The sequence below is a fragment of the Zootoca vivipara genome, chromosome 7, assembly GCF_965207765.1.
Source record: "Zootoca vivipara chromosome 7, rZooViv2.hap1.1, whole genome shotgun sequence".
NCBI lineage: Eukaryota > Metazoa > Chordata > Lepidosauria > Squamata > Lacertidae > Zootoca > Zootoca vivipara.
Window position 1 is genome coordinate 45,128,030 of NC_142590.1, and position 20,982 is coordinate 45,149,011.

Consider the following 20,982-nt stretch of genomic DNA (forward strand, 5'->3'; position numbering starts at 1 on the left):
TTGATCATTTCTGCTCAAACATTTCGGTTTGCCTGCCATATGGAATGATCCCACTTGCCTCGTGCCGCTCGAAGGGTTCTCCTCCCCACAGCCAACTGTGAGATAGCAGGGAAGCCCCATTGGGCAACCAGAAGTCTTTGCACAGGGTTTCTGCTGACAGGGCTCATTAGATCCTCCTTGTGTATTTGCACAAATGGTTTGAGAATATTTTAAGGAAAAGTCAAAACATGGAACACTACTGGCATGCAGGCCCTTGGAAGGTAGTCCATGAAGGACTATGACTCTTGGGATGAAAAAAGCCCCCGCCATAAGGCATTGGAGCAGGTGGATAATTCAGTGGGTCCTGCATGAATGTGACTTAACAGCTACCATGTTTCGAGGGCAGCAGGAACAGGAGCATACATTTATGCATTTGCCAAAACCAGGGTTGAAACCAGGAAGCAAGTAGAAGACAGGAGGCAAACTTGGAAGATTTTATACTCATTTAATTAATGTCAATGTAGTTTACAAACGGGAATGACAAGTACCTTTTTATAGAATATACATCGACACACAATCATAGACACAACTTGAATATCACCTTGTGCAGCTGGGAATCTTTGGGCAAAGATAGTTCATTTCTTTTTAAGCTTTTTGAGGAAGAAGTCACAGAGTTTTGCAAAATGTGCCTCGTTCCAGAGGAGGTAACAAGTCCTTGCATCTTCCCATCAGGTCTTCTCTCCCCTCCCTACCCCATCAAGAAAAAAAGGTAGGGACAAATCAACTTTAAAAATAAAGCCTACTAGTTATATGTGGTTTATATATATTCATTTGGCTTAGTGGTGGTCCACAGGACCAGAGAAAGCTCATTGTTCCCAGACTGGGAAATCAAAAAATGAGCTGCCTCAGCACTGCCTATTCTGAAACAGATCTGGGAGAAATATAGCTCTGTCCTAAATGCCTGAGCAGACATTGCTTGTACAAGGTGAGCAGGTTTGGGTGCAATTCAGACATCCCCACCATGACAAATTTCATTTGATTGCCTTTAGGAAGGCTTAAGTGCTATACCAGTGGAGGAAGCCCCATCGTGAGCAAAGGCAGCTGCTGAAACTTTGTGCCTCTTGCAAACTATTGCTACCTATTTATGATGCCAATCAACTGCTGCTTGAAAATGTGTTTCTCCTGGTAATACAGGCTGCAGGTGGCCCTTCCTCAGACTTGTTCCTATGTAGCAGCAATCAGAAACACTTGTAGTTTGAGTGAGACATAGCAGTTCAGAAGTTCTTTGGACACAATGGAAGCTTAGAATTCTGCAGTCGTAGCCACTATGGTGCAGGGGACTGCCAACTCACATCAGCCCCAGCCAACATGGCCAATGGTTAGGGATATTTGGAGTTGTAGTCCCAATATCTGGAGGGCACCATATTGGCTGCGGCTGCTCTAAGAGTATGAAACTATTTCCCACTAGACAATAGTGTGTGTTGAACAGGGTGAAGTCAAACAGCAAGACCTTGTTGATGATAGCCATTTCCAGCTTGCATTCAGTAGACAGCAGTAGCACATTATCAGCCAAATTGCAACAGGAATATGGAATCCTGTACTGCAAAATACAACTCTCTTGTGGTAGAAGTCTCATTCATATAAAACCAATCCTTTTGACAACAGCATGACTGACGATAGCCAGATGCTTTAGTGCAACTATGACTTTCTAGTGCTTAAGTCACAGATTAGAGAAAAAGAACAAAATACCTTGCAGGATATCCCAAAGCAGCAGTCTGCCTCAGTTTAAAAGGTGATTCATGACAGGGACATTTGCCTACCCAAATTATTGCCAAGCAAAGTGCTTGCTAACCCTTTCAAGCTTCCGGCAACCCTGTAAAATTTCCCTCGGGTGGAATGCAGGAGGCTTGTTTGGCTATGTATTTTAAAATGTCAGTTGCTTGTTTCTGATAAAGGCAGGTAGTAAGCAGAATATACGTGAGCCACAGCTGGAGATATTTAAAATGCAGAACAGGGGTCTGAGTAAAAGGTTGATGTCAGGAACGCTGCAGAAACAGGTGAAGAGGGATTAACTGAATCCAACCTTGTGTGGACCTGCCTGGGTTGAGTTCCACTATTGCCACAGTACAAGTAGGAGAGATAACAGGAAGAAACGAGACCAGTGTCACAAAAAACCAACACATGCCCCACTTTCTTTTCTTTTCGAAACTGGAACTTGATGTTTTATTGGACCTGAACCTCTGAAAAATTGGGACATCATGCTGCACCTGCATGGAAAAGCATTTCAGAGCAAGGCAGACTGGAAGTGGCTGGGCATGGCAAAACAGTATGCCAGAGTGATACAGAACCTGCCTTACTAGTGAAACACGTAATTTTTCATGAGGAAGTAGAATGGAGGAAGTGCTAGAATACTCCCTGCGCCCCACCCCCACCACCGCTCAGATACTGGATGGCTAAAATACGGTGTTTTTTCAGAGGTTTTTGCATTTACTCTTGCATCACAGGATACAGAGCAGGTGCAGAGGCGGGTGAATACAATTCCAGCTTTTAAGAGATAAACTTACTGGCCTGAATTCTGATAACCACCACTGCCCAACCTATTTTTTGCTGCTTCATCTTCATGTAAACTTCTGTCCTTTTCCCAGCTGACAATGGGGTAAAGCCTTGTAAGCCTGATCTGCAAGTTTCTTGCTTTCCCCTCAGTGAAAAATTAAAACTGTTTCAGTGTGATAAAGATTTGATAAAAAGAGCCCATTAGCTACTTTTCCCTACTTCCCCCAGAAGTTGTGTTATGGGCAAAAACTACAGCTGTTACTAGAAGCTGTTAACGTCATATCTGAATGAGGAAATATACACCACAGAACATTAAACCATTTATATTATATATATGTATAATATATATATATATATTTCTTTTAAACTAATGACTTTAATGCCAAAACTTTGTAGAACCAAGAAAAATATGGGTTTAATGTTCTCTGCTTATTTTTTTCTCTTTTTTTTAAAAAAGTACAACCCAAGAACAAAGGAAAAAATAAAAGGGAAACATATTAGTATGTAATGTTGGAGTCTATCCCATTTATACACAACATTGTAAACATATAGTCTATATTACATGTGCTTCATTCTGCCTTTGTGGGTTTGCAAGTGTAGGCTCTCTCTTTCTCTCTGACTTCTAAAAAACACTAGAACACCACAAAAAAAGGGGAGGGGAGAGAACACAAGTGACAGGTTATGACAGTTCCTGCTGTGGAAGATCCAGTCCCTACTTGAGTTGGCATGTGGGGTTGGGCCAGGTTGGCTTGTCAAGACGCTCCCCTGGAAAGGCTTGCAAGTAGTCCATGATGGAACCTCGCTCTTGAAGAAATAGGACAGGTGTGGAACATCAGTCTGTAAAAAAAGGCCGGGATTCACAATAGGATTCTGGTTTGCCTTCCTGTGGAGTTGGCGGCACCAGTGACAGGTTTGGAAGCAGAGGCATTGCGCTGCTCCCTCAGCCTCTAGTTCACATTTGGAGTCTCTAGGTTTTGTTTTCAAATGTCTTTCATTGTTGCTGCCATTTCTTTCCCCCAAATCCCTGGGGGCAGCCATGTCCTTCATAAGTAGATACGCCTGAGGTCCCCTGGAGAGGTGATGGTATTGCACTGAGGGCACAGCTTCTTGGCACCCTGTGGGAGATAAGAGGGAGAAAGTTAGAAAGAGAAAGAACCCTACCTCAAACACATCACTATAGAGTAAGAAAGGGAAATAGTCAGAAGTTACACATTATTTCCCATAATTGCAGGAAACAGATTACGTGAATTAGACTTCAATCTAGGGAAGAGGCAGACTTTCTTTCCTCACATAAAGCTGTTACTAATGTAGCTGGTAGCAGACCAGAAGAGAAATGAAGGACCTGACGCGTGGTTTATTTGTTACCACAGTCTTGTTGCTCTCAAACTGACTCCATGGGCCACGTCTCACATTACTTGTTCTGGCACTGGGCCCTCAAGGCTGTCCCTCATGCTTTGTCGGCTTCAGAGTAAAGCTGTTCCCAACAGGCAGAGCGTAAAGCACAAAGATGGGGAAAACAATGACACATGTATGAAATTAAATGTGTGTGCACGCTCAACATTCAAAATATTTTGACAAGAACCAGGTTGATAGAAGAGATGGAGGAAAATGCTTGAGAAGTAGAGGCATTTTTGCTGCCCAGGTATGATTAATCTTGCAACAATGAATGCTGGAAACTTGAAAGGTGCTAGAAAGGAGGAGCTCCAAAATGAAATCACACAAAGTCAGTTCTGTGATTGCTGAATACACATAGTCTTTGCTACACATAGTCTGACTACAGCCTCTGATAACCCTTATTCCGTTCAATAACCAAAGACAGAAACCTCATCTTCCATTGGAACAGACCTGCGTCACTAAGGGAAACTGAAACCTGGGCAAGGAAAAAGGAAGTTGAAAACTGAATGAAGCAAAACAATGGCTGACACAATTTATCAATTAACTTGACAGATCGGGGTGTTAACATAAGTCTCTGAATATGGGTCAAGATATGCCAGTCATCATCAGATTTGGCAGTTGTGACAGACAGCAGATGAGAAGAGCGACAGGCAAACTGTATGCATCTTTTTTGAAGGCAAATGCATCCTAGGACATCAGCTAATAAGTGCAATGAGAGGGAATCAAATATTAGCACCTAACCTTGGCAGTAGAAAAATGATCAGCTCATCCTCTGCAATCCAACCTCTCTTTTGTGGTTGTGAATGCACCATGTAGCTCTGGAATCACAGGCTGTAATTTTTGAATGGTGTACAGTACTTTGTTGTAATTTCACAAAAGTGTCACTTAGATTTTTTTTTAATACAGTGGTACTTCAGGTTGCATACTCAATCCATTTTGGGGTGTCGTACGCACCCCGAAAAGTACGCAGCCCAAGCGGCGCTTCCGTGCATGCATGAAGCGCCAATAGAGCGCTTCTGCGCACGCGCAAAGCGTGCAGAACACTTCTGCGCATGCAGCGGAACCCGGAAGTAAATACTTCTGGGTCCGTGCAGTTCTTATCCCAAAAGTACACAACCCACAGCATACTCAACCCGAGGTATGACTGTAAATGGAGAATTATATGCAACAGGTAGACTGTGAGAACTGTATAATACAGAGGTAACGGAATTAAGTAATGAAGCTACCAGGATTTAAAATATTAGCATCCAAAGGTAGTTAAAATTGTAAAACAATCTGAGCAAAGCCCTTTGATAAGCAATCCCAAGATTTTAAAAACAAGTACTATATTACTTCACACCATCTGCCTTAGTACATCAATCTACATAAAGTAGAGGCGTACACAGTTGTTACTAGAGGAGAGAGGAAAGACGCTGCCAAATCTGTGCCTGCAACCAGATTTCCCTGTGCTAGTTGCCCCAAGCCTGCTTGACCAGCAACAGGTCTAGCAAACTATGCTGAAATCAGTGCTGGCTCCCAAGTAGGTGGCCATCATGGCTGCAGAGGACATGAAATCACTAAGTTTATGCTACAGGCTTCGGTAGCTGAACTTAATGGCTCTCTTAGAACCACTCCCACCCTTCTTACCTCCACCATGTCTTATGAGCCCCAACCCATATTTCATGCTACCTATATACCAATCATGATTACGCAAGAAAATGTAACCCAGCTTAACAAAAGGCAGTACCCAGAGTATTAGCTTCAGGTATTGGAAAATTTTTGTGGATGATGCAGTCTAGTTTATAACAGCAGATGCTATGAGGGTAAATGAAATACGAGTTACAATATAAGGGTATTTTGTACACAAAAAGGTAAGCAAGACAAAGGTTGCAGACTTAGACCGACCTACTCAGAGGAAGCTTAACATGAACAATTTGTTCCAAGAACAGATCTCGCCCCTGCCCACCCACCCCAGTCACACAGAGAAACTGCATTTTGAATGGCAAGCTACAAGGCCTGCTGATTACATCCAGGGATGTGGGCTATGCGCAACAGAAGTTTAAGGCACTCACAGGCTCACTCTTCTATTTAAACATTTCTCAACCCTGCATATAGTACTCGTTACAGAAGCAATTAAACAAGCCTCTCACACATGCCCTGGCATGGAGCCAGTGAAAAAGGACTTCCTTCCCCCAACCCCATCCTGCTCACCTGCCAGCTGGGGTTACTAAACTTTTCCCTTGAAATAAAAATACTGTGGAATAATAAGCCACACCTGTTGAACATGGAAAAAAAATATCTGAAATGTCCTCCTGCTCCTTTCATCGTGGCCCCATGGAAAAGCCTTGATGGGTAACAGCAGTGTATGCTGCACTGAAGGCCACCTCAGCTTTTCCGTTATAAACCCCAGTTTTCCAGGGTTTATAAAACCCGGCTGCAAAATGTAGCTCCGGGGCTGAAACACGGCACCAAAAAGGAATGATGAAGAGAAGGGTTTTATTTGCCCCCACGCATTCTTAATTAAATTTTGGCAAGTGATTGATCTAGAATGCAGGCTAATCACTTTGGGGAGTTTTGAAAAATAATGAGTACTACCCACTTTGCAAAGTCATTATATCTCACACTATGTCAGGAAGGAACAGTGCTTTGAGAACATGGTGGAGAATTTTCTTCAAAACCCGGAAAACTGAACATTTGCGGCGCACGATAATTCCTTTGCCTGATCTGCAAAAGAGGCGGGAGCTTTGCCATTGAAGAGATTAGAGAGAACAAATTTCACTCAAAGGTTACAAGCTCATCAATGCCTTCCCTAAGAGAACTATGCAATCACCATGTTATGGATGGGGAAAAAGAGGAACACATACCAAAGAAGGGAGAGGACCAAGACCACAAGATTCTGGAGGGACAAGAAGCATAATCATGATCCTAACACCTGAGCTATGCCGTTCACCCAAGCCTGCATAGGGTGTATGGAGGAAAAGAGAGAGGAGAGATGCACGGAAAGGTTATAAGAACAATGTGAAAACCAGGTAACGTGGCTGGCAGCAGTAAGAGAGCTTGATGTACTTATTGGGGTGAGGTTAAACGCCCTGGCTTATCCTCACTGACACGTCTTTCCCTTTCTTTCACTTTCCCCCTATATGTCTTGTCAATTTCTGCATCAGGATTTTTTATTTTTCTGTCAACTGCAGAAATCTCCCAGAAGCCACATACTGAGCAGTGGGCATGGCCAGAAGCAAGAGTGGGCAGGCCATCCCTTCTCCCTTTCTTCAAATCGCCTTCTTCCTCCCTGCCCAGCAGGCAAGCCAGGAAAGGGACAGATTACTCTAGTAGAGTTCTGTACTGATCACTTACAGGGGACCCAGCTCCCATTTCCATCGTTACCTTTCAGCTTACTTCCTCCAACACCCCATTCTCCTCCTGTCCCTCTGGGCTCCCCCACCCACATGAGATTAGGCCAAGGGACACATGGGACTCTTGGGCAACAAGCTCCTCACTTTTGCTCTAGTCTAGATTGTATGCTGCAGTCAGGGGCCTACATTGTTTCTAAGGTTTGCATACTACCTGGCAGTATCAGGCACTTGATGCATGAAGGACTGAGAGAAGGACTCTGTGCTAAAACAATTCTAAATCCTGCACAAAAACCCAAATCTATCAATCAATGAATACAGTCATATAATCCATGCATAAATTACATATATTTAGGCACTAGGCAAGACATTCCTCTACTCCCACATCTTTGGGGTAATTAAAACTATCTATGGCCTTTTAAACTGTGTGTGCATATGGAGGTGTTGTTTTTGTTTGTTATTATGGTATGTATGTTTTGGTGTTTTATATTGTAAACCTCCTTGTGATCTTTGGCTGAAGGATGGTATAGAAATTTAATAAATAACAATAATAAATATGCTTGGGCTGTATGCAGTTCCAGCATTTTGATTTTTTAAAAAAGTTTTGAATATTTGAGCAATATACACTTAAAAAGCTGCCTTATTCTGAATCTGACTTTAGTCTGTGTAGCCTAATATTGTTTCATCTTACTTGCCAAAGTATGCTCCCTCTTTTAAAAGTGTTCTAGGTGGAGAAGATAATATCCACAAGGTCTGCCAGGAAGCCATGAAGGCAACAGGAACCCCAGCTGCTATGCACTAGAGACAAGTGATACCTGTACATCTTCAAATGCAACTTGGTAAGCTTTGGTACTGGCTCAGTTTGCACATAATGCTAAGTCAAACCATTGTTTAGCATTAACCTGCAGGCTCCCAGAGAGGAAATTACAGCTCCTCTGCTCCTCCCTCCCTTTCTGTCATGCTTTTTTGGGCTAAGCCATAGTTTAGTGTGCTGTCCAAACCTGGGCTCTTTGTTTACCTCCCTTACATCTAAATTGGGTCACTATATGAAGGCAAACCAGCTTTTCTGCTACAAACTTAATTTTATACATGGAGAGGAAGAGGCAAATAAAACTTCCTCTTCTCCCGCTTCAGTTTCCTCACCCTAATAACTCTCTATGTCCCAGACTGCACTGTTTTCTTACTTTGGAAGCAGTTGCTCCAGCTGACCAGAAAACAGGATTAAATTGGGTCCAAATCTCTCATCGCTGTGGGTAGTCTTGTATTCCCACTGCTTTTTTAAACTCTGTTTCCTTTTAACAAATGCAGCAACTGTATTTCCAATATCAGGGCTATAGTTCCCAGATGGGAAATGGGAAAGCAGCTAAACATGGTTGTTCTTGGGGAGATGAAAAGGATAAGGATGGAAAATAACTTTATGCATTGAAAATGACATACTAATGATTAGCAGGTAAAACTGCCACACAAAGCGAAGAATGTGACAGTCATTTCTGGGAGGCCAGTCAAAAATGAAGGGAAATATTGCAGGTCAGCTCTTCACTGAGTCCTGTGTTAGTGAATAGAGAATGTTTTGGCTCAGGCAGAGACATATGTTCATCCCTATGTAAGTTTAAGAATTTCATGCCCACTTTGTTTCCAGTTTCCTTACTTAGTCCGCAGTACAAAGAAGTCCAAGCAAACATTTAGTCTGGTCATATTAAACACAGACACAGAAGGAAAAGCTTGACTTTTTCCCTAACGGGGGAAGAATGGCAAATCTCCAGAAATGTTCAAACATGTCAGGAAGCCCAGCAAGCCAGCCTCGCCCCATAACTCCCATTAACTGCAACAAATTGTTTATTGCACAACATGAGAAATATGCTGCCCTCTTTACGGAGCACATTTTTCCATGTGTGCTGCACACAGAGGTCTGGCGGCACTCTCCTCACCAAGAGGGAAGAAAGCCAGCTTTGCATCCAGAGAAAGGTAACTTGTGGCAATTATTAAATCCATTACGCCAAGGTTCCTTGCCACTCTGAAAAAACCACACATACACAGTAGGCACACACAAGCGTCTCTTTTGTGCCCAAAATAAAAGGAGATACCTTAATTAGAACAATGCAGGTCAGAGAGTATGAAACACCCAGCCCAGCTGCCGCGTGCCATTAAATTCATAAAGAGGAGGAGGAGGGAAGGGCAGCCTTAACGAGATTACACACATTGACTTTGATCAAGACACAAAAGCACTAAGGCGTTCCAGGGTTTTTATTGCTGTCTTCGGGCTACGTTTTAATGGTTACATTAGAAACATGCGAACATAGGCTGAGAGGTTTTTTAGTGAGAGCCTGCCTCGCAAAAGGCCCCGCTTTAATAAATTGCGGGCTGTAGGGAAAAGGCAAGGGCTGGGGAACAGATGAGCGGCTGCTTATTAATTACATCCCCTGCGCAATTCCTAACTCTGAATGTTGTGCTTGGTCAGTGCAGGAAACATGTACAGGCTGTGTTGGGGCACCACTCTGAATGGGTTCCTCCCATCAATGCTATCCCAATTTTCAGCACTGTTCCCTTTTGCAAATATAGTTGTTGCAGTAAAAAACAACAACAGCAGGACTGCTTTGCATGTCGCTCAAATAGAAAGAAAGAAGATACAGGTGGGCCTACCTGTGTCTCATTCAAGATACACACAAAGGGAATATACAGGAACAGTAATGTGTGCATATTGCCCAGGGGTTGGGTACATGCTTTAGCCTTGCCTCTGGAGTTTTAGTGATCCCTTTAGCTTCCCTTGGAAAGAGAGGCAAGCATTTTAAGGCTTGCTTCAAGAATTATTTGTAGTAGTAGAAGTAATTAATTAATTTAATAATAATAAATTATTTATTTGTACACCACCCATCTGACTGGATTGCCCTAGCATATATAAAAGCATAATAAAACCTTAAACAGCTTTCGTATACAGGGCTGCTTTCAGATGTTTCCAAAATGTTATACAATTACTCAACTTCTTAACATCTGATGGGAGCGTATTCCACAGGGTGGGTGCTACTACCAGAAGGCCCTCAGTGCTGGATCTCAGGGTCTGGGCTGAACGATGGGGGTGGAGACGCTCCTTCAGGTATACTGGGCTGAGGGCATTTTGGTCAGCACCAACCGTTTGAATTGTGCTCGGAAAAGTACTGGGAGCCATATCTTATGAACAACATAAGGCACTGGGACTGAAACTTTGGGATGGGGAAGGGGGCAGTAGTAAGGCCACCAAGTTCCATCTAATTTAAGCGGTATGCATGCAAATATGCTTTGCTAAACAAAAGGAACAAAACCATTGAACACCTAGTTTCAGAAAGCAACTGTTGTCAACTAATAATATTAAGGATAGTCAGTTGGTAGCCCACAAACTAGATCCTGTTCATTAACTGCATCTGGGTCCCAGTAGCCCTAGCAACTTCTAAATCAAGGTGCAGTAAAACATTCCCTCCAGTTTCACTTCCAAAGACAGTAAGGGATGTATTCCACCCTAAAGCTTACAACTCTGTTTGGGTTCTGTATGCAATGACCCTGCTGAAGGTCAGGAATATGGGTTGTCCTCGGGTCTGTGAAAGTGGCACTGAGGGCATATGCCTGTTAATCCTATTGGTTTTACAATGAATGCCGAGGTGGGTGGGGAGCCTGCATGTGTCATAATAGTGTGATAGAAACGTTGTATGAGACATTATACTTTTACAATATGGACAGCAGTTTTTAAACACAGCCACGGATGGCAGATTCTGTAGGGGGTAAATGCTGTAGCACAGTTTTTGCTTTTAAAATCTTTCTGTCTTAAAGAGAGATTACTTGTTTGAAATATATGTTTAATAGTGTTTGCTACTTGCTGCTCTGATCTTATGTTTACACAAAAACTGACCTGAGTTCTTTTATTTTATATATTCTGCCCGTCAGCAGGTTCCCAGGGCAACTTAGCAAAATGTGTGTGTAACCTCTGTTTTAGAGCTTCATGCCTAGAGATCAGATCTGTCTTCATAGACATTCATCACCAAGGAAGAGTTGAAGTCTGAATGGATCTTTTAGTAGCTATTGCTTTGCACTATTTTGGGTTTTTGTCTTTTTACCATTATGTTTCTCTATTTGGGGCCAATATTCTATGTTTTTTTTCTTTAAAAAGTGTGCATGCACTTGAAAGCTCCTACCAATAACAAACGTAGTTGGTCTCTAAGGTGCTACTGGAAGGAATTTTTTTATTTTGTTTTGACTAAAAAAAGAAGACGACTTCAATGGTTACTTGGTTGAAAAAGTTATGATTATGCTGCATTTCATTCAGAAATGTGTAATAGGGCTGCAGGGTTACTGGATTCTCTGTAGTGTTAATGGATTCTTTGCAGCTCTGCTTCTTGTTATTGTCCCCTATATGTGCATCTTTGAGATGCATGTACAGGAGTATCCCAAAGATGTGCATCTCTGCAACTTGCAAATAGTCACTCTCTCCTCATTAAATTCTTGGAGATCTGCAAATATGTGTTTGAGCACCTTCCCTGAACATCCGAAAGGAACAAACTAATTTCATATTACTTGCACATGCATGCACACACATACACACACACACACAAATGTAAAAATCCTCTATTATATGCACTCTCACAAACACAGGCCCATGGAGTCAACATGCCTCTCCCTAACATTCCACCACTGTCTGCAATCTCCTCTGAATCTTGCAGTTATTTAGTCATACTCCTGGAGCACACTTTCTTTTTAGTACATGACCTAAATACTCAGCACTCAGTGGTGCAGTTTCTTGCATCTTATTCAAAAGGGCTGAGAGAGGCTATAGGGATGGGTAGGTGAAACATGGGTGCAAAGTGAAAACCAGTGGGCTAGAGTCTCGAGGGGATACTGCCCAACTTGTGTTGTTGTAAATGATGCTGAGTACCTTTCCAACCAAATCACATGCAGCAAAGTTAACGAGAAGGTGTATGATCCTGCCACTAGTGTTGGAGAAGGAGGAGGGAGAATCCATACACCCTAAATTAAATTCACTGAATCCCTGGGGAAGACTCCAATCCAACTGTAACTTCAACTAGGAAAAATACTACACTTGATCTTAGCCAAACGGCTGAGAGCGATGGGAAAATACCATACTTGAGGATAAGACACAATGTATGAATCACCACCCAAGAAACTAATAGCCTCACCAGAGTCCGCAGCCAGCATTCCTCGCAGTGCACGTGCCAGCACTGGATGGAGGTCAGGGGCATCGTGTAGGAGTCCTGTGGAGAGAAAATCGAGACAGCCTCAGCATATACTCGAAATTTTTGAGAAATCCCCTATTAGTTCCTGAGCTCTTAGGGCAGGATGTAGAGGACATACTGTACCAGTACACCTTCATTTTCTCATGTGATCCATACAGCATAGCTTCAGATTCACATGCAGTTGAGAATACACTACCTCTGGGGGATTAAACTGTTTTTAATATTGTGTTTTAATTACTAGGCTGGTAATTAATAATAATAGTAATCATACTCCTTACACAGTGGGCTAGGCATGAAATGGAAAGCAGCATAACCTCAAAGAGTTGTGCCTCTTCTGAAAGAGGCATACCAGAATGAACCCTGAGGTCATCTTCCGAGACCCTCATCCAAGAGGAGTTCAGACAAAAAGATTTTCAGTGTTTATAGAATGGTTACAGACTGCTCTACCCATCAAGGTCTGCCTGGCACTAACTTAATATATTTCTGGTGCTAGGAAGTTTCCTCTTCACCCAGACATATGATTGTTAATATTGTTACGTTCTGCTGGGCATTTGACTTTTCAGAATTTATATCAACTAGTTGGTTGCTGCGGTCTCTGTTTTAACTCTTCTATATTTTTATATTGCTTGTATTTTATATTGCAAATTGCCTCAAGGTTGTTTTTAGAAGGCCTCACCTAAGAAATTGTTAAGAAATAATAACAGTACAGTGGTACCTCTACTTATGAGCACCTCTGGTTACGTATCCTTCAGGATATGCACGTATTTTTCTGGGTTTTGCCGCGCGCACATGCACAGAAGCCCTCTACTGCCCCACGCACATGTGCAGAACAGGCACCCTCGGTTGTGAAAACCTCGGGAGCCGACTGGAGCTCTGGAATGGATCCCGTCCGCAACTGGAGGTACCACTGTATTGTTTTTAATAATCCAACTGCAATGTAGCACAATGTTTACTTGTAGATAGAAACAAAACAAGCTGTTATAGTAACCACCTCTTGCTCCACAAATGGGAACAACAATGGAATAAAAATCAACAGGTTTTGTGACAGCTGCTTGCCATAAACAGCATCAATCCTTATTTTGAATATCCTGATTTTACATTAAGACTTGCCAAGTATCTCTTACGATAGCTAATTATTGTTTGATTGTTCACTTCACTCTGTTACTCTGTCATTTGATAATAAACCCAGTTTATTTCAGTTGTTTTCATAACCAAAAAAAACTAAAACATTAAATCTAAGGACTTGTACAAAAATTGTTATTATTTTATTTATTTTTGTAGTAATGGAAGCAACCTTCCCCTTGATGCTATGCAGATGTGAGCCCTAGTCCTGCAGCAATAGTGTGACAACTGTACAAATGTAATATTGCGGGGGGATGAGGAGGAAGGAAAGACAAGCTGTTGCAGGAAGAAAAGCCTTTCCCAGTAAATAGTATGGGCAAGAGAAATGTTAATTCTTCAGCGAAAATTGTAAGCTGAATTGGAGGTCACTGCTGCAAAGGAGAGTAAGTTTTCCATTTTTCTTATTTTAAGAAAATACAATTTTAAAATTAACTATATACTTTCTACCCCAAATGATCTGCAAGTAATGTTGACATTTATTTTATTGGATGGGGGACACAAAAGTATGTTAAAACTATGCAATTACAGTGCCAGTAGCAATACCCTTTTAGAGAAGTGGTAGCAAACCTTTGGAGTGTTGGACTCTAAGTCCCATCATCTCCAGCCAACTTAGGATGATATGGGTTGCAGTCCTGCAACATATAGAAGGCTACCAGTTCCCCATCCTGCTTTAAAAGGGCTGAAAAGGGAATCAGTTTCAAAATTTAATAGGAGAAACGCACACACTTCCCAGTATCTGCCTGACAAGTCATATCATTATTCCTTTTTTGGGGGGCGGGGAGCTTAGAGGGGCTTAAATAGAGAGACAATTTGAAGGAAAGATACCAGCATCCTTACAACCAGAGATGTAAAAAGTTACAGATGCCAAGCCACTAGAGGGAGCTTCAGCACTTTAGTAAGTGAATCACAAGAGCCAATACACTCCTCATCAGGGTGTAGTAAGTAGACAATCAACAACTTTGAAAGAGTTTGGCTAATAAGCTGTATTCTGACCCTACAGTATATGCAGGGAGACAGGAACAGGGAGATTTGCAGGGTCAACCAAGTAGTTTGTCTAAAAATGACACCAATATGTCGACCACACCACAGCAGCACATTGAAACATATTCCCGAGCTGTGCCGTTTTCATCCAGAATTGAGGGACAAAAGACAAGGTTTTAGTTTCTCCACACCTGGTATCAATCGTGCCACCTTCCTATAGGGCAGGCAGAGGTACAGAGTCATTTTCTTATTCATGACCAGAACTGGCAAGCTTACGGTACTCACCATGCAAATGAGACATTTATAGCGGTCCCCACGGGAAAGCTGCCTTTCTAATTCGCGGACACGAGCCTTTAGCGCCTCAAACGTTGTCACTGCTGAGTCTTCTGTAATCCTAAAATAGATGAGAAAGTCAGGGCTGGCTGAATTCTTAAGAGGAAAAAACCCCCCACCGATTTCATATGTGCCAAATATTGTAGAGCAAAGCCACATGATGGCAGCTTCCATGTTGGTTCCTGGTAAAGGTAACTCAAGAAATAGAATCAAAGCAGCAGAGACTGCCTGAGGCTTGAGAATCAACTTTAGCCACCAGGTTTAAGAACAAAGGTCAAGGAGCAGGGTACAGAATACACGAACCCAGTCCTAGTGAATCAATGTCATATAGTATTTCCAGAGGAGGTGTCTTGGTCCCTTTTTCAAGAGGATTGAGCAAGATGATGCCAAATTAACATAAATGCGGGGGGCGGGCACATCTGAAAGTGAAGTGTTGCGCAACGGCTGCAACATACCCATGGGGTATGCAATAGAAAAAAGGCTGAGGGAAAGCAGCAAGATCCCAGATCCCCCATGAAACTTGAACACTGGAATGTTAAAGCTAAAGGGACATAGCTGTAACAAGAAGTTTTAGTATGCAAAACTTGGCTATTAGTATTAAAATCTCTGGCACACTTTGACAATGGATAGAAAAAGCAACCAATATATTATAATGTATCAGTAACTGCAAACCTTGCAGAGATCAAGAAGCATCCAAACCCAAATAAAGCAATTAGAATGAAGGAAACGAATAAACCAGATAAATTGACATTTATGCCACACAAAACAATTATGTTTCTTTAGTCTAGCATTTCATTTTCTCTCTCCTCAAAACAGCCACTGCCCTGTCAACCGGGGAATATTATAAATCAAGTTGTGAATGATGACAGAGAGTCAAGCAACCACAGATTACTCTGTTACATCAGTACGTAGCCTTGTGTAAGAAGTGCAAATACTAATTCTAGTGGGGACTCACTGCTTGGCTTGGGCACAGACTCCAGGAGAAACCAACCAACCTCTATAGCAAAACAGGATCCTTATCTTAGATACTGCTACAACAGCGGCAAGAGTCTTGTTAGCACCAAGATGGAAGAATGAGGAAATCCCAACGAAAGAACAATGGCAAGAAAAACATGAGTTATGCGGAGTTGGCAAAGATGACATACAAACTACGTGAGAAGGACAACTGTGACTTCAAAGAAGAATGGGAACTTTTTACAAACTATTTAAAAAGAGAACAAAAGGATTTGGACTCCTTGGCAGGTTTTGAATAAACATCCACAACTTATTAGTAGAACATATGAAAGATAAGGTAATGATATGTACAATTTTATAACATGCATAAAACAATATGTACAAACAAATCAGAGAGGGGAGCGGAGGGGGGGAAGGGGGGAAATTGTAATTGGCTATGTTATTGGTAATTTGTATTGCTCAAAAATTATTTTTCTTCAATAAAAATATATTTTTTAAAAGGATCCTTATCTTAGATACTAATAGCAAACTCATAGTCCAAGCATGGATTCAAACAGGAAACCCCAAGATTTGCTGAGGTACAAAAACGTAAACCTGAGAAACTAAGTGGAAACCTTGGAAAAACAACCCAGTGATGATGGTGTATGACCAGTGCACCTGGCATGGCTGACCAACTGTGTGAGTAGGTGGGCGGGTTGGTAAGATGTGAGAAGCAGAACGGAGTACAGTGGTAGCTCTACTTACGAATGTTTCTACTTACGAGCGGAGCTCCGTCCGCCATCTTGGATGCGGTTTACATAGGATTTTTTCTACTTACAAATTTTTAGATAGGGTTGCTTCGACTTACGATTTTTTTTCTCCCAATGCATTCCTATGGGATTTGACTTACAATTTTTTTCGACTTACGAATGTGCGTTCAGAACACATTAAATTCGTAAGTAGAGGTACCACTGTATCCTAGAAAATTGCACTCCACACTGCAACATTTTGTTGCAGAAACCAATTGTTCCATTCCATTTGCTTCTTTAACAAATGTAGCTCTCAGTACCAGAATAGGGTGGGCCAGGGGTCCTCAAACTTTTTCAGCAAAGAGCCGGTCCACTGTCCTTCAGACCTTGTGGGGGGCCGGATTATATTTTTTTGGGGGGGGGATGAACGAGGGATGATGAGCGGCACGTGAAAGGGCTCTGGAGAGGGGCTGGCACTAACAAAGCCCAGCCTTCTTCCTCCTCTAGGCAGGGCGGGGAGAAGCCAGGAGGAGGTGCCGCTGTCGCCGCGGGAGAGGGAAAGAACGCACGCGCTGGCAATCCACGCAGCGATTCCCGGACCGTCCACGGGCCGGATTTAGAAGGCAATTGGGCCTGATCTGGCCTGTGGGCCTTAGTTTGCCCACCCATGGGGTAGGCTAAGCCATGAATTCAAGTATCAAGAGCAAAGGCATCTAGCAGGAACAATACTATAACATAGCTCAGGCCAGCTCACCTCTCCAGGAATCTAAGGAAGATGTCTGAAACCAATGTTATTTGCCTATGGTGATGATGATGATGATACTTGTATATGAGGATAACGGGGTGGTTTACCATATAAAAGCACAAGAATACATACCATAGTAACAAACCAAAACAATTACCCCTCCACCCAGTTTAAAAGGCTGTAGATTATTTAATTAGCCAAAGGTCTGGGAGAAGAGGAATGTTCTTAAGGTAAAGGTAAAGGGACCCCTGACCATTAGGTCCAGTCGTGACCGACTCTGGGGTTGCATGCTCATCTCGCATTATTGGCCGAGGGAGCCGGCGTATAGCTTCCAGGTCATGTGGCCAGCATGACAAAGCCACTTCTGGCAAACCAGAGCAACACATGGAAACGCCGTTTACCTTCCCGCTGTAGCGGTTCCTATTTATCTACTTGCACTTTGAGGTGCTTTCGAACTGCTAGGTTGGCAGGAGCTGGGACCAAGCAACGGGAGCTCACCCCGTCACAGGGATTCGAACCGCCGACCTTCTGATCAGCAAGCCCTAGGCTCAGCGGTTTAACCACAGCGCCACCTGGGTCCCATGAGAGGAATGTTCTTGCTTGGCACCTAAAGATATGTAACAAAGGTGCCAGGTGAGCCTCCCTGTGGAGAGCATTCTGCAAGTGGGGAGCCACTAAAGAAATGAGCAACTGATAGCCAGGTGAGTTGGGCAGCAACTCCAATCATAACAAACCACACTACCAACCAACAGAAATTAGACCTTGGTCAGGAAGAGGCAGGCAAAGACATGAAATGGTTTGTTTATAGGAGTCTAATGGGCTTCCCCTCGCTGGACAGTTTGTGAAAGTCTCTCAGATGATCATCCCTGTCCAGTGATAAATGAATGAATCAGAGGAGGCGGCAGAATAGAGGCATAAGCAACAACACTCAGTGCCTGCCCAATACAATGGTCAATCAATAGTGAGGCTGTAGATCAGGGTGTTAGTTAGCTGGAAAATTACTGCATTGCCGCATGCGTCACGCTGGAGGGATCCTGGACAATCAATGAGGGAGGTATTGATTTAGTTATTATCACTTCATATGCTCCAGACATTGTTAAATATACATTTATTAACAAAGCTGAGAAGGGGACATACAGTAAGCCTGAACAAGTAAAAACTCTACTCCAGCTCAGCCAGCACGCCAAAGTCCACATAGCTGCCCCAGCATGGAAGATTCAGTCAGGCTTTAACATGGCAGAATAAGTAACTGGCTTCAGAAACAAAATTAAAAAATTCCTTCAGTAGCACCTTAAGTCTACCTACCTGTGGCTTCAGAAAGAGACTATCCCTTCATTCCCACTGCAGGAATGGCCAGTTAATGAATTCAAAGTAATGCTTCCAGCTTTTTTTTTAAATCATATTCAGAAGTGTTTTATTCCTTTATTGCAGGGGTGGGAAACCTCCCTCCTGGGAACCCTCTCTAGGCCACAGCCGTCACTACCCCTGCTGGCTGGAATTCGCCCTGGAACTCTGATAATGCCTCTTGCTTGCCTGGATGGAGGACAGAGGTAGTTGTGAGAGTTTGTGTACAAATTAGCCTACCATACACACCCCAGGAAGATTGCCTGGAAGGGAATCTGGGCCTCTGGCAGAAGAAGTTGGAAAAGAGAGGGCAGAAACAGGCAGGGCTTTGTGAGGGGACACTGAAGACTGAAATGAGGAAAGCCAAACTACCAAGAACAGAGAGACACCAAAATGGAAAGGAAGGAAACTTAAAACCTATCAAACTAAATATATCAAATTTTTAGCCTGTGAGAATTGTCTCATACCAGAAGCTGGGATTGAATCAAATGAGGAATGTCAAGCACTAGAGCAGAATCATAGGATAAAATACCTCCACCTCACTCCCAAACCTAATGTACAGAGGACGATGCAACAGGCTGTTTACCTTATTCTGCCTTGGTGTGCCGCTGGGAGAAAAACCAAAACATAAAATAACCAAACGGGAAAGTTTTGCTACGTCCACAAATCTGCAGGTCTAGCAACTCAGAAAGGGCCATGACCACAGTGCCCCTCTAATTATTATTTGTTCTTCTTAGCCAGGGTCTGATATGAGCATGTGTGTGTGTGTGTGTGTGTGTGTGTGTGTGTGTGTGTATTGTCTCATTGTTGTAGTCTTCTCCCCAGTTTTGCTTCAAAAAATTCCCTTCCCATCTTCCCTCTCCAGTTTATTTCAACAGAATACAAATTTCCTTCCTCTTCATAAATAGTCACACTGTACATAACATTCCATAAATTTTATAGCCCTGCTGTTTATATGTACCTTGTAAAACACATTTAGAACTGATTATATCCAACACCAATAAAACTTCATAGGCTACTTCCGACACCTGAAATCTTGGACCTTTTGCTCTTTTCACATAGTCATTTATTTTGGTGTTCAGGAGTCTGAGAATTCAGACAAATTTCAGGTTTTCTCATACAACCCACAGGCTCTTGTTCTTTCTAGCGGCAAGAAATTAGATGCTAAGATACAGGACTGTTTCCTGGAACTTTATGTTAAATAAAAAATATGCATCCAAAGCAACCCTCCACCAAAAGAAAGTATTGTTCACAATAAAATTATGAGATGATGAACTGCTTTTGAGCAGAGATGCACAATAGATTGTCATTTCCAGAATAAGTGGGGGCATAAACCTGTGAGAGAAAAATCTGTCAACTTGTAATGCAACACTAAGGGACAGTACATCTATGTGGGAAAGTGGCATACAAAATTAATGTAGTAGTATCAATAATTAGTAAACTACTGACATACACACTGTAGATGTCACTATAGCTGAATCACAAGCACAAGCACAAATGTGCTAGAAAATATGCCCGGTGGAGAATTGGTAAAAACTATTTCCAGAGGAGTAATATTGTTAGTCTGCTGCAACAAAAAGTCAGGGCAGGATCCACCTAAGGAGCCCTGTCACAGAAGGGCTTCCACTTGTGCAGTGAGACTTCCCTGTCTTCATTCCCCCCCACCAAAAAAAAATGGGCTGGAGGGTGGTTCAGGAGAACCTCCAGTACTGTGCACAGGGGCACAAACCTACTGCCTCCTCAATACTTTCATTTCTGTACTGGCTGGGCTTGTAACTATTTGTGTTGAAAAGTGCCTGGGTTTTTCATTTTGATCCCTCAGATTTGCACAAAATCAGAAAAATGCACCATGCAAAGGACATTGGCAACCTGCCCCAATAATTTCATGTAAGCCAAGCCAAGCAGTCATCTATTTCCCAAAATGTATTCAAAAGCACAAAGGTAATTAAGGTGCCTCTGTGGGAAATGTGACAGGGGCTCCTATGTCTCCCTTCAAAGGAGAGGGGAGAATTTTTAAAAGCTGGGCTGCTCAAGTTTCTCTCCTCCCTTTATCTGGGATCAAAGTCACATTTTCCTCTGGACCACTCAGTGAAGCAAAACATCCTCACTGCCTACCCATAAGTGGCATTGGTCTGGGATACCAGGATTTAACCATTAACTGGACACCTCCATTTCCCCTTTTTTCTGGAGTGATCAATGACCCCAAAAGGGTGTGTCTGCAGCAGCATTACCAGGTACTTGGAGACCAAGAAGAACCTACTCCTCCTTTACTTGCACCACCAAAGCACATTAAACTTTTCTAC

The 20,982-nt window shown here is 42.6% G+C and overlaps 1 protein-coding gene across 6 annotated transcripts in view; it reads right to left on the reverse strand.

Annotated features, from left to right (window-relative positions):
* Nucleotides 1-464: 464 nt before the first annotated feature.
* The window catches only part of RNF220 (ring finger protein 220), a 304,666-nt gene continuing 284,148 nt past the window's right edge, over nt 465-20,982 (reverse strand). For 5 of the 6 annotated variants that reach the window (XM_035121690.3, XM_035121686.3, XM_088673295.1 and 2 more), the window contains 3 exons: nt 14,861-14,969; nt 12,416-12,490; nt 465-3,647 (listed from right to left, as the gene is read on the reverse strand). In XM_035121690.3, the coding sequence (XP_034977581.1) occupies nt 3,576-3,647; nt 12,416-12,490; nt 14,861-14,969 (256 nt within the window). In that variant the 3' untranslated portion in view covers nt 465-3,575. The remainder of the gene's footprint in view (nt 3,648-12,415; nt 12,491-14,860; nt 14,970-20,982) is intronic. The other variant, XM_088673296.1, reaches the window with a different exon arrangement.